The sequence below is a fragment of the Amblyomma maculatum genome, chromosome 4 (genome assembly GCF_055883805.1).
Source record: "Amblyomma maculatum isolate TAMU_Amacu chromosome 4, ASM5588380v1, whole genome shotgun sequence".
Taxonomy (NCBI): domain Eukaryota; kingdom Metazoa; phylum Arthropoda; class Arachnida; order Ixodida; family Ixodidae; genus Amblyomma; species Amblyomma maculatum.
The window spans coordinates 19009748-19024045 of NC_139347.1; the positions used below are offsets into that span (position 1 = coordinate 19009748).

General features: G+C 48.3%; 2 protein-coding genes across 5 annotated transcripts in view; one reads left to right on the forward strand and one right to left on the reverse strand.

Moving 5' to 3' along the window:
- bon (tripartite motif-containing protein bonus) overlaps positions 1–13305 on the reverse strand; it is a 160639-nt gene extending 147334 nt beyond the window's left edge. For 2 of the 4 annotated variants that reach the window (XM_084600843.1, XM_084600841.1), the window contains exon 1: positions 12915–13304. In XM_084600843.1, the coding sequence (XP_084456969.1) occupies positions 12915–13095 (181 nt within the window). In that variant the 5' untranslated portion in view covers positions 13096–13304. Of the gene's footprint in view, positions 1–12914 lie in introns of all 4 variants that reach the window. The other 2 variants (XM_084600842.1, XM_084600845.1) reach the window with 2 other exon arrangements.
- Positions 13306–13759: 454 nt separating this feature from the next.
- The window catches only part of LOC146190362 (anaphase-promoting complex subunit 4-like), a 5046-nt gene continuing 4507 nt past the window's right edge, over positions 13760–14298 (forward strand). Inside the window, exon 1 of the mRNA XM_084600847.1 lies at positions 13760–14148. The gene's annotated coding sequence lies outside the window, so the exon portion shown is untranslated. The remainder of the gene's footprint in view (positions 14149–14298) is intronic.

Sequence of the window (14298 nt, forward strand, 5' to 3'; positions counted from 1 at the left end):
AAAAAAGATAGCTTGTAGGAAATTGAGAAAATTTCAAATCGCCAAAAGTCGCTATATTATAAGGTCACTAGAGACTCTTGAATGCAATAGTATTCGAATTCTCAGCTGCATTTCTTTGCATTAGCTTCGTTGCTTCATTGGTCGGCACATCACCCGACAAGCATCGGTGGTTAAGGTAGGGTCCAAATTGTTAGGGTGGGCCGGGCGCCATTTTCAGATCTGACACCCTGACACCTCAGGGCGATGATGCCTAGTGGTTAGTCCTCCGCAATCACGTGACTTCATGACGCCACCGCTGCCTTGACCAATCAGGAAAATCCGTCTCTTGAGCGGTGGAGTTATGGTGTGACGTGAGCTCAGCTATCACTATAGAAAAAATACTAAATCATAAAAACCAACACCAAAAAAAAAAATGAATGGACCGAAATATCTACAGAAAATGCAAGGATGACAGCGTTTAAACTAGAAACTGTCGTTCTTCAATGATTCTAAAGGAAAACAAAGTGCATTGTCGCAAACACAACAGCTTAAGAGAGAAGTGAAAACTGCGAAATCAGGTCGCATACCCTCGTAAAGGCGCACAGCAGCACTGGCAGAGGAATTCTGCCTAAATGCTGCTCTCTCGGTGAGGAGCAGCATATTTAGTGCTCGCTTGTAGGTTTCGCCGTATTCAGCCCAGCGATTGGCTTATAATAGTTGCCTTACTACAACGAGAATCAGCGAAAGAATTTCGACACCCATACTTTCTTCTCGGAACACCTTCTCGCTTCCTTTATCCCATATGACCCAAAACACCAGTCTAATAAACGGAAACTGTGCAGGGTGAAAGTCGTTGCTTCGCATACGCCAATAATGTGGTCGCAAGCCACACCTACAACCACTATCCTAGGGGCACTTCGTGTGCACGCCACACATGAAGACTGAAAACGGCAACAGCACTGCCGCCTGTTCACATTTTTTTTGTCGGCCTTCTCACTGCATTCACGGCCAACTGTCGGCAGCTTCGTGACACGATGCAGTGGCGCACCGCGTAACGTCGCATGTTCCTCTTGCGACCCACGAAAACAAAACGGCCGCAGCAACTGCCGAAAAGGCCCTCAACGAAGTTGATGTAAAGCATAGCACTATCGCGCACTGGCGAGCAACAATAGCTGGTCATTTTCCGGTATCCGTTCGATCCGCGAATAGGAAAGCGAGTACAACGCAAATCAAGCAGCATACTACATGCATGTCATTTTAAAATTCTTATTTTATAAGACAGCGGCGAAACAAGCGCGTAACAAGACAAGCGCTGCGTTCAGATTTCGGCGCAGCTAGGTATGACGTAAAAGTGAGCACGAAGTAGATTTTAAAGCAGGAGGCAGATGCCATCAGGCGCAGTAGTTCCACCACTGGATTAGATAAAAAAAAAAATTGCCTCCGGCTACTTGTTTCGCAGGTACCATTCACCCTCGCTGCGCTGAAATCGTGAATAACGTTGCTCACTAAAATTTTGCACGACCTAAAGGTACCAAAAAAATAAACAGCCTACAATGTCCGTCTTAATCCGTCTTAAAAGACGGACATGTAGGCCCTCTACAAAAAAAAAAAAAAAGAAAAAAAAAGATTTCAGCGCTCCACCTAACTTCCGCACTGAAACTAGATGTTCCGTCCTTACTAAAGGGTCTCTGCTATATGGGAAAGCCAACTTAGTTTTCTTGTCCTTTTTTTTTTTTTTTTTTTCAGAAGGCTAGTTTCAATGTCATCACAGTGGTATACATGGCCGCGGGCCGTCCAGGAATACTCAGTGGCAGGCCATGCGAAAAGTCCCTAAAAGTCCCATCTGCGCAGTAAGTTGCCCCAACTATCGCAGTGCACAACTCCGCAGCCCCCAGGAATAGGGAGCTTTAGAATAGAGGGACCTCATAGGTTAGGGAAATAGGGAAATAGCAGAGCGCAAATGCACATGCTCAGTAATTACCGCATCCCTCGCTCAACCCGCCGGGGTGGCGTAGTGGTTAGGGCACTCGTCTACTGTGCCAAGAATGTGGGATCGAATCCCGGCCTCGGCGGCCGCTTTTCGGAGGAAGCGAAAAGCTAGATGCTCGTGTGCTGTGCGTTGTCAGTGCACGTTAAAGAACCCCAGGTGGTCGAAATCTCCGGAGCCCTCCACTACGGCTTCTCTCGTAGCCTGAGCCACTTTGGGCCGTTAAACTCAAACCATCCCTCGCTCATTCATCAGAGCGTGCGCATTCTCCAAACCGGTTGGGTTGGTTGGTTGGTTGGTTGGTTCATAGGAAGGGAAAGGCGCAGTATCTGTCACACTTGCTCTGTGGACACCTGAACCGCGCCGTAAGGGAAGGGATGAAGGTGGGAGTGAAAGTGAATAGAGAGAAAGGGGGGCCGTAGTGGAGGGCTACGGAGTAATTTCGACCACCCGGGGATCTTTAACGTGCGCTGACATCGCACAGCACACGGACGCCACTTCGTTTCGCCTCCATCGAAACGCAGCCGCCGAGGCCGGGATCTCCCTATTCCAAATTTCTCGAATTCCTCCTTTGCACGCAGCTCCCAAAAAGCTAGCCCTGTGAATAGGTCCAATACTGCAGTGCTACTTTCTAAGCATTTCAGAGCAGAAGAGCCGATCTCAAGTGATTACAGTATATACTCGCTGGCAATATTTGGCGAAGGCTAAGCAAGCAACGAAAGGTGACGGGCTATTGTCGCCCTCCTATGTAGAATGGATTACTTCGGCTCTACCAACCCCACATCATTTCTTTTACTCTCCGCTACCCTCTACTCAAAAAAGAAACAACGCCATGGCAGAGTGATAAAACCTATCGCATTCCATTTCCACCTCTGCCACATAGCCACATAATGCTGTCGAACTTTACCTGAAGCTGTTCTAGTAACGTTGATGCTGTCTGCGGATATAATTTTGACCTATCAACATAAATAAAAATTGTTCCCTTATACCTTTCCCCTGAATAGGAAAAGCCCGTCCTGTTCGGTAGTAAGAACCTACCTCCTATCAACACTCAGTGAAAAAATATTGGTGTGCAGCTCCACTATCTTCCGATAAAGCCGCCTGCCCAGTGGGTTAAGGGGTCCGCGTCTGGTGGATCTTTTTCCAGCTGCGCAGGCCTATTGCGGCCGCCAGACGAAGTACCTTTAACAGGCGGATTACCAAGGCTCCCTCCCATATTTTGTGCAGAAATTCTTTCACAAGCGTTTCGATGGTGGCGAAACGAAGTGGCGTCCGAGTGCTGCGCGATGCCAGTGCACATTAAAGATCCCCAGGTGGTCGAAATTACTCCAGAGCCCTCGACTACCGGCACCCCTTTCTCTCTTTCCCTTTCACTCCCACCTTCATCCCTTCCCTTACGGCGCGGGTCAGGTGCCCACAGAACAAGTATGACAGATACTGCGCCTTTACTTTATGTGAACAAATTATTATTGTTGTTATCATTATGATGATTATTGTAGTGGGGTAGCCTTATTTCCCAAGCAGTAGTTAGTGCAGGACTGGTCTTGCTTAGCCTTGCAGACACATGATTAATCTTTGCATTCATCCTGAAAAATCTTCCTCCCGCACTTTAGCAAACAATCCATGACAAAAGAATGCTGGCGAATCTGCCCAGGTCTTCTTGCTCGATACCAAGGGCAGGCGGAGACAATGCGTGCAGTACCAAGGACCTAGAAAATGCTACCACGGCACGCAATGCGCCTTTTTCACAAGACCGCTATGCGCATGCGCGCCTCTCCCCCTGGTTGAAAACGAACCACCAGCCCACTGCTCATGCGCAGTTCCTGGCCTCTGTGATCGGAGCAGCCGGAGCTGATCTCGGGGGCCATGCTCAGTTCATATTCGTGACAGGCGCATGCGACAGATGGCGGTAGCTGTCAAGAACACACTGTGATGAAATGTGATGAAGTTTGGGCCGGGTGTAGGGATGTGTGTGTGGTGTGGGTGAACTTCTTAGTTGCTGTGTCTTTTGGCAATTGTGTGTGTGTGTGTGTGTGTGTTTTTTTTTGTTGTTTTTTTAGCTGGGAGGACACCAATCTGGTGTCCACCCGTTACAAAGGGACCAGCTAACACTATCAGCATCATCATCATCAACACATTTCGGAGATGGCTGCGTCTCATAAGGACATTTTCAACCAGCAGCAGACGAATTTTCAACCACTCCCAAAGGGCGCCCCATTTTGTGAAAAAGGAAGATTATTCTGCAGCAGTTCGCGGAGAGATCGAGAGGATGATCGAAGGGACGTAGTTCGTGGAAAAGAACTTGCAGCGAGCTCGCTCTTCCCCCATTTTAGCTGGGCACAGTAATAGAAAATGGTGAACAGGGAGGATTGGCGCCTGCGCAAGTAGTGCTACTGAAGAAAGGTCCATTTTGGGGCCAAACAGGTTTGGCCAAAAAGTTTTGAGGATAGGTAAGCGCATGTCCAGCCACCCACAATGCGGTGCAACCCTGCCAGAAAATGGAGTGGGGGAATCCGCCTTCGTGGATAGCCTTCCAAACCCTAGCAATGAAAAGGGACACCTGAGATTTCCTTCTTTCACAAACCATTGGAACCCACGCAAATGCGTTTTCCAAGCAAAAGTCACCATACCAGGTAGGCACGCGCCCAGCTACCACCTCGTCAGAAGAAATGGGAATGGGGAATCCGTCATCGCCCATAGCCTTCCGAGCACCCGCCACGAGGACACCTGACCTTCTCTTCCCCCCCCCCCCCCCCCTCCCGGCACCGGATTTCAGCAGTATTCATGAACACCACAAAAGTGAAGCTGTGTCCCCCTTTTAAAAAAGAGAGTGAAATAACACAAAGAAAGGGGCACTCTGGCATTGTGGGCTTCTGGGAAGGGTTATTTTCCCTTGGTCATTTCCAATACGAAATGCCTTGGCCGCAAAAAAAAAAAAAAAAAAAAAAAAAAAAAAAAAAAAAAAAAAAAAAAAAGTGAAGAATGCTTACCTCATCTAAGAGAAATAGCTGCTAGTGCTTCTGCCACACGAAAACAGGAAGATGACAAACTTCAAAAAGCAAGGGGAACGCGGTTAAAGAGGGTGGGGACAAAAACAAGCAAATTGCAAGATGCATCTGCCAGCCTCCAAGGCCACTCAAGAGTACTCTCGGGGGGTGGCAAAAGAAAGCAGCACGATTTGCAAGCAGAAGTTTGAAGAAAGAATGGAATGGGAAAAGCAGGAGAGTGGAAACCACCTGCTAGACGGGGAAAGGGCCAGAGGACAGCTCCAAAGCCACCCGGAAACTACAGGCAAGGGAGGGGAGGATACCCCCCCCCCCCCACTTCCCCGTTTCAGTCGAAGGGAGCCAATGCCTCTAGGGAGAGAGTTCTCTCTGCTTTCTGCACCATCAAAACTGCAGCATGGGCGGGCTTAGGTACCGAAGGTTGCACTAAATGTCCCCTCCTCTGTTTCATTTCAATACGCGGAAAAGGTGAAAGAAAGAGGGGTAGGGGGAGGGGAGGTGGCTTTACCAAGCCTCACTAGAAACCCGAAGCATAGATTTCTAGCAAAAAGGGGATCGCTCTTTCGTTCGACTGTGAGTAGAAAAAAAAAAGAAACTCGGGTAGTCTCTTCGTTGTGGTCTCTCTCATGCGACTACAGTCTTGAACAGCGCAGTGCATCCTCGATGTCTTCTTTACTTCTGCGTTTTTCCCAACTGTTCAGAAAAACGGGAGCAAGGAGGAAGATCGGCCTTAGGAACACGACCAGTCGAGACCTCTGCCGCCTCCTCCTTCCCGGCTGTCGAGGCTCTTTTTTTTTTTTTTTTTTTTTTTTTTTATGGCCCCCTGAGGGACCGTCTCCTGTGCTTCTTTCCGTTCTGGGAATTCGGGGCACGGAATGACGGGGAAGCCGCCCTTAATGCAAGGCAAACCAACGTCGTGGCGCGTATGATGAACACATGCAAACAGCATTTCGCAGGTACGGCAACGCGCAAGCATGGTCTCTCCAAAAGTGGATACACAGGGCCTCCCAAGGCCAAAATGCAAACAACGAAGAGATGCAATGAGACCAGGCGCTCGCATTCGCTTGTGCCGTGCAAGCCTGTAATGACGCGTTCAAGAATAAAATGATGAAAGCAAATGCGCATTGTTCGTCTCCCTTCTTGGCTGACCACTTACACTTAACGGCATGCAATCGAAGGTACATATGTCGTCGGCTCGAATCCCTCTAGCAAACAAAATGGTATGACACCACTGTAAACGCTGCACAAAAAACAGTTGCGTCACAGCTTCGATATGAGATCACGTGACATTTGAGTCGCTCCCTGCTCACGCCGCTCGTGAAGCAAGTAACGGTTTTGCCTTGAAAAAAAATTGCAAACACGGTCGTTGCGTTGCACTCACGCAATTTTGCTGCAATGAACCGATCGCACAGAAAGCTGCGACGGACGCGTCAGCAGTGTGAAAGAACCCGAATATGTAACGAATCACGCACACACACACACATGTAAAGAGCTATATGTCAAGGATAAGGAGTTTCCAGCCACGCAATTCAGCAAAGTTACTTATCGGAGACTTAAAATTCAAAAAATAAATAAATAAGAGTGGTGACTGGCACAGCTGATACATTCTTTCCACAGGTAAGGCGCCACAAAAGCAGGACGTGTTGCGTTTCTTTTTTTTTTTTTCCCCGTCCTGCTTTTGTTGCGCTCTTCCTGTGGCAAATTAAAGAAATACGCGACCTTGCTAAACTGAAGGAACCGTACAAACATTATTTTCCCTGCTCTTATCAAACGCGGCAATGGTTCCCAATCGTGAGAACTGCGCATTTACGCATGCAAATGTGCCAGCGCGCCTTGCCGCGTTTGGCGCCGCCAGCACCGTTGACATGAGAACGAACTCTGAGCTTATGACCATACGATCGCTAATCGATTCGCGCAAAAGTCAGTGAACGGCTGAAACCTCAGAACGTTTTGTCATTTATATCGTATCACTGTTGTGACCGGAGTTCCGGCCGAGGTATGCGCAGACTCCCGCAGCTGACAATGGAGGCGTACTTAGCGGACGCCGGCGAGCGACCGCCGCCAAAAGCAGCGAAGCGGCGGCGACGGCAGGTGTCTCCGGCTGTGACGACCAACCCTTCCCGCCCCCCCCCCCCTCCTTCAGGATAGAGACCAGCTGCCCTACGAACCTTAATCCCCGTGGTGCCCCGACGGCGACAACAGGGCACCTATTCTTGTGCTTAATGGGCACGAGACGCGTCGCCGAGCAGCATTGACCCCGCTCGCCGAATTCTCGAGGCAAGCAGGTGACCCCCTTGGAATTTCGCGGGGTGAATGACCACCGTCAAACGGCGACTTTTCGGACCGTTTTGCCCTGTTACCGAAACTCCATCACCCGCACAAAATCGTCATCGATATCAGAAGATTTGCCCTCGCCACCGGAAGATGTGCAAGGAGGTTCACCCTTGGCAGTGGGCGGCACCTCGAGTGATCCCTTGCCCCCACTGATTGGATAGTAGCGATGAACTTTGTTTCCCCGGCTAGGTAACTGGGGATAACAAACCATATTTAACTGACGGATTTTGTTTGGACAGATAGCTCCGTTTTCCTCTCATGACTTGTACCTTCTTCAGTACGTAACGTTACTTTTTGCCTCTCCTCCTTGGCTGTCTTCCGCCTCGATGCATCGTCGCCTCCTGAGCCCGCTGCGGTGAAGCTCGCCCCCTGAACCCGACTCACTTCATCACACCCAAACCAGGAAGGCTTGAGGTGCCGACTGCTGCGGCAGACAACACACAGGTGTCACAGAACAGGCCCGCCGGCAGCCACCTCGAGTGAGAAGCACCGGGAGATACAAACGGCAGTCGTCGCGTAATGAAAATAACGTTGGATGTCAACGGACCTTGAAGGAACGAGATAGGTTTTCATCAAGCATAATGCAACCAGCGAACAAAACGGAACAAAAAAAGGAGTACACAGGACAGCGCTGTCATGCAACCAGCGAACAAAACGGAACACAAGAATAAGGAGTACACAGGACAGCGCTGTCCTGTGTACTCCTTATTCTTGTGTTCCGTTTTGTTCGCTGGTTGCATTATGCTTGATTTAAACCAACTATCCCGCATGGCCACCTTGTAGGTTTTCATGCTAGCGTTCCATTCACTAACGTCGGCACTTGTCCGTAAAAAAGAAACAAAAAAAGGGACACAAAAGCTTCTCCGTAAGGGTATAACGAGACAGCACACGCTCACAGACGATGTTTTTCATTTTTTTTTATATTTTAATAATTTAATTGTTTTGTACTATCTTCTTGCAACACCAGGCGACGACGTCACCGGCAACCTCGAACGCTGCCTGCTTCTTGATGGTTTGGTTCGGTTTGTGGGGTTTAACATCCCAAAGCAACTCGGGCTGTGAGAGACGCCTTAGTGGAGGAATCCGGAAATTTCGACCACCTGGGATTCTTTAACGTGCACTGACATCGCACAGCACACGGGCGCCTTGCTTTTCGCCTCCATCGAAAAGCGGCCGCCGAGGCCGGGATTCGATCCCGCGTCCTTGGGAACAGTAGTCGAGCGCCGTAACCACTGCGCCACCCCGGCATTTTTTTTTTCTTTATTGCATGAATTGGTACAAATACATCAGTAAAAGATCGTGGTTGTCATGCCCCTTGGCTGACAACCGTGTCTAATGGACTTTAATTACCACAAGTTCGCCCATCAGACTCAAGACCTCCTCCGCAGCGTCTTGCTGCTTCAAAATTTCGTTTAGTTTATACACTTGTTCAACAAAATAATCACATACAGATCGTGCATCGACATCACAGTGTCTATAAGCCATCCTACTCCTCCAAATACTGTGAAGGCCCAATAGCAGTGGTATGACCTCACCATTGCGCCACCCCGGCGGGCTGCTCCTTGAAGCTTGATGTGTCCCATTGCGCGTTCAGCGGAACGCGCTGTTTGCGTTCGATCCAACGCTGGGAACTCCACTGTTAAGGTTATGACGCGATAGTGTTCTCTCTCTCTCTCTCTCTCTCTCTCTCTCTCTCTCTCTCTCTCTCTCTCTCTCTCTCTCTCTCTCTCACACACACACACACACACACACACACACACACACACACACACACACACACACACACACACACACACACACACACACACACACACACACACACACACACACACACACACACACACACACACACACACACACACACACACACACACGCGCGCACGCGCGCGCGCGCACGCACAGGGAAAGTTTTTTTTAACACGAAAGCGTTACTTCGCTATGTTCACAGATTTCTGTCCGCAGACAGTGTCCGTAGCGTAGAGGTTAATGAGTGGTGTCAATCGATAGAGGCTGACGTAATGTTGCTGCAGAAAAAAATAATTAGGCAATTAATTAGAATAACTGGTTCACAGGAAAGGCGCAGTATCTGCCATACTTGTTCTGTGAACACCTGAACCGCGGCGTATGGGAACGGATGAAGGTGGGAGGGAAAGCGGAAAGAGAGAAACGGGTGCAGTAGTGGATATGACGTCACGCAACCGGAAGTAGAGCCGAAAAAGGGCATAGGAAGGAATTGGCGCGCAATTTTAAAGTACCAAAGACTAAAATGGGCAAACAAGAATTGAATTAAGCTACTAGACGCAATCAACAGCAGCACCCGTGCTTTCGCATTGCTCCAATGTAGGTTCTGCAGTGCTCTTTAATTTTTTTCATGCTTTAAACTTTTTCTTTATAAATATACAGCGACGCTTAGCATCAGCAAACACCGGCTTTCCATTCTGAGCATTTTGCACATTTGTACTCTCCCTTTTGCAAGGCTTCATTTTTTTTTTCTTCATTCAGTTAATTGAGCATTAACACACTAAATTTTCTTATCATCAAGCATAGTCCCGGCGCGGTGGCACAATGGCTAAGACGTCCGACCACTGTTCCGGAGTACCCTGGTTCGAACCCGACCGCTGGCGGCTGCGTTTCGATGGAGGCGTCCGTCTGTGCCGATGTCAGTGCACGTTCAAGATCCCCCAGGTGGTCGAAATTACTCCACAGCCCTCTACTATGGCTGCTCTTGCTCTCAACTTTCACTCCCACCTTCCTCCCTTCACTTCCGGCTCGGTTCAGGTGACCACAGAAACAAGTGCGATAGATAATGTGCCTTTCCTGTGAACCAATTATTAATATAAAGCATTGGCTTTTCCTTATCAGCATTTCGACACCTCCAATTCCCCCTTTTTCATTTTCAATTAATCACATGACCAGCTAACGCTTTAAATGTTCTTAACTAGCGTCATCAAGCATTGGCTGTTTATTCTGACACCTTTAAACCCCTTTCTCGATTTTTTTTTCAGTTATTTCAATTCAATAATTGAAATAACTGAATAATTGTCCGCTTTGACAGCGCGACGACCAGTCATGCTATTCTCCCGTTCAGTGTACTTGCTTCCCTTTAATTTTGCTTCTCATTCAGCCATGTGCAAGCAAATACAAACAGGCCCCAAGCAGCACAAGACATTATAATAACGTTACTGATTTGTTATGAATGTTGCACTAACATTATTCCTTAAGTAATAATGTTAACCTCACGTTACAACGCAACATGTTATGTTATGTGTTGCCTTCCGAACAAAACATTCAAGATAAAAGTAAATATTAACGCTGTCGTGACGCTGGGACTAAGTCGACCCGGCCTTCACTTGGTAACGTGCAGAGACTCCGAGTTGAATCTTCGAAGTTGATAAAATATATACAAGCAGGTGTAATGGCACTTTGAGAAAACATATTTACATGAAAAAAAAAAAAGGGTATATCAGCAAAATGGCAAGCATTAAGAGTTCATAGCGAAAAGCGTCTGGATGAGCCATTTACCCAGGGCTCAGAGCGTCATTTCGTGCTCTGCAGCGTCCTTAAAACCCCCTATGTCCAGCCCCTCTCTGAAGATGCTGACCAATCAGCCCCAGGGCACACCCCTCAGATATCGGCAACCAATCGAACACATCACTGCACTGATGGTCTGATGCACTGACTGGTCCAGTATTGTTTCGTCGGGCGTGGTCACTTGTCGGGTAGAGCTTGGGAACGGCGAGGAGGTAAATTTCGATTCTTCTGCAAAGATCCGCTATGTTGGTGCCGGCAAGTGGATCTCCTTCTCAGAAACCTAAGTGTACGTGCGCGCCACGAATACTGCTCCCAGCATTGTCCCTTTCCGGCAATTGCAACTCTTTCCTGCATTCACGGGAAATCCTCTAATGGCCGTAATCCTCATGCTCCGTTCTTCTCCTGTACGTCAGCGGACTTGTCACACCGATCGTCTCCTTTGGACAATAGGCATTCTCGGCGGGAAGGGTGAACAGTTGAACAAAAGCACTTCCGGCTACTTCTCACAGGGCGACGTTTCTTTTATTTTTCTTGACGTTCTCTTGACAGGGCCAACTTGGCAGTTGTAGGGTCACGACAAAGCAAAGCATGCTCACACAAAAAGATTCATGTGAACACGCTCACTTAGAGCCCTTGCACAAACAGCAAATATCAATCCATGCCCACAGGCGCACAATTGTGCGCGCAAGCGCGGACCATGCACGGTCACAACAACGCTAGCAATAAAACATTCGTATAACATATGTAAACTTAGCAAATATTTTATGTTCAAACATTTATGCAATGCCCCATATAAATCTGGAATTTAGCATCAGAAACAAGCAGAGCTGCAACATGGAACTATATACATAACACACGAAGCCCGTTGTAAAATACAAAAATTCGTGCTCAATGTTAAAACAGTACCATCTATATATAATGGAAGCTAAGATCTTAACATTGTAAGCATGTCTGAGCAATGCTCATGAACTAACCTACAACGTTGTGAAAACGTAACTATAACGTTCTGAAAAACGTTCAAGATTAACACAAGCTGACTTCAAGCACCTAATCTACCCTTGTTTGAGGGCTTTCTCTCCGATTTTGTGCAGTAACAATGAGCTTCTGTGAGAGAACTTTCAATAAAACTTCTTGCCACTGTGTCAGGTGCCAAGACATATACCTCAAGAATTGTTTAAAGATAGCAGTCACTTACAGTTCACCACTAACACGTTTGGGGGCCCTGGGTTAACAGCACCAGGTAAGTGCTAGAGTGTGACCTTCTTTACAGTTGTGCGCTATGTTGTACTGTGGTTTTGTATCATTATTCACAAAAAGTTGGTTGAGGTTTGGTTTACGGGGATTAAAGCCCCAAAGCGGCTCAAGCTATGAGAGATGCCATAGTGAAGGGCCCCGGACTCAATTCTGTTCTATGGTCACAAACACTCTGTAAATGTATCCGCCGATATGAGTGAAGACGAAGGGCTGATGCCATATCTGCACGCGACGCGCGAGCAAATGCCGCGCGACAGGTGATTTTTCCGCGCGCCGCACGCCGCCACTGCCAACAATCGACGCACGTGCTGCGCTCCGAAACGCCGAAATTACCGCCGGGCGCTGCTCGCGCTCGACCAACGACCCGCCTTCTTCCGCGCTCATGATCGCACGCGGGTCCACAACCCTACACGTTGCCTCGTTCTACACCGATCGTTTCCATTTTGTTCCCCCCAACTCTCCGCAGCATTACGACGCCAGTCAGCGGCAAAATACCGATACACCCTATCGACAAAAACATCACTTGTCATCCGTGCGTTTGCCGGCAGCTAGCTCAGGGCCAGCGCCCGCTGCGAAAGTAGGCAAAAGCGCTGCCTAAATGACAGATCGCCTCCTGCAAAACGAAAACTTGACATCTCGTTCGAATAAGCATGCTAGCGGTGACGCATTTGTGTCGTACGAATTATGTTGTGGTTAAGGCCAGCAAACCGCTCGAATAACAGGGCGTTCGGATTTCTTGCAGCAGTTGCTTTCTTCGAGCTACAACCTCCACCTCGTCATCGGAAACACGATGTTGAAGAGCAAAAATTTGCAGTTTCGCTCACCGGCGGGCTCTGTAGGGATGCATAGCTTGCAGGCGGTGTGGAGGCATGGTAGAAGTTGTGGCTCGCTGGTCTCCGAAACGTCCTGCTTACAGAACACGCACTTTGTGTCCAGTCCGGTGTCTTCGGCGGGACCGCCCGTCACCTGCTCCGTCGTTGTCTGCGCGCCGTCGTGCGCCTCCATCTCGGCATCGGTGCCTAGCGTCCACACTCGCGCATACAAAACAACGGAAACAACACACGAGTCGCCACGGTCACTTCGAAGTATCGCACATCGCAGGACACCGCTAACATTCACCCGTACCAGCAGAGCTAACCGAGGCGCGAGAGCACCAAGCCTACCGCCACTACAGCCACAAGGATGGCTGGAGACGTTGCGCCATCTAGATTTTCTGAAGCGCAAAAGTGAAGCGACCGTTCCTCAGAGCGACCTATCAGGAAGTTCACTTTGCATCAAGCGCCCTCTGATTGGACGGATCTGATGTAGTGATCATCTCCTGGCCAATCACCGATTGGAGTATGTTTCAAACTCTACTTCTTTGGCATTTTTTACTGCTGTTTTCCGCCTGAGCATCTGGCGTTCTTGAGAGTGATCTTTTCTGAGCCGTTTTAGCCTTCAACCGCTAGGATTGTAAACAAGCACAGTCCTTGATGACGTACAAGCTGTCCTTTTACATCGTTATTCGCGCATGTTTGGTGCAAGCGCTAATAGAAAATTACTTTGCGATAATTTTTTTCCGATTTGATCGCATAATACTGATAATACTGTCAATAAACTGAACACACTACCCGATAAACGTTGCAAAAATCGATGATTAGTGACCATAACAAAAAACAACTAACGTATTTCCTACCGTGTTAGGTGATGTGTAAACATTTAGATGTCTGCATCTCCGCCTACTGAAAATAGTTCCCTTCTCAAGGGCGCTTTCAGAAGCCCTTTTCGCTGCGACATGATCTTGACCTGGCAACTGTGAAAGCTGTGTTTTTGCCGCAAATCAATGGTAGATAGAGTGAACTAGAAGAACGAAGCTGTCTTGGACCGCTGCTGGGACTGGCGCGTAGTTGTTCACCTATGAATGAATGTACTTGATAGCTCATTATTCGCCCCTTGCGTCTTTGTGTTGCAAAATTCTATTTTGATCCCACGAAATTGTTTCAAGCCTTTAAAATGACTTAAGGCTGTGCGCGAGTCGAAAGGTGTCTCGCTCAACTGTTCTACTTGTTCTCCCAAGACGTAAGCTGCTTGTCGCTTTATTCGTTGTATTGGTTGCTGGTGCGAATTTAATTATATTTGTGTGCTTGTTGGCCTTTGTGGTATGACTCACGGCCTCCGTTGCCTTAAGGGAATACTAAAATGTTTCCAAACGCTTTCTAGAAACCCCAT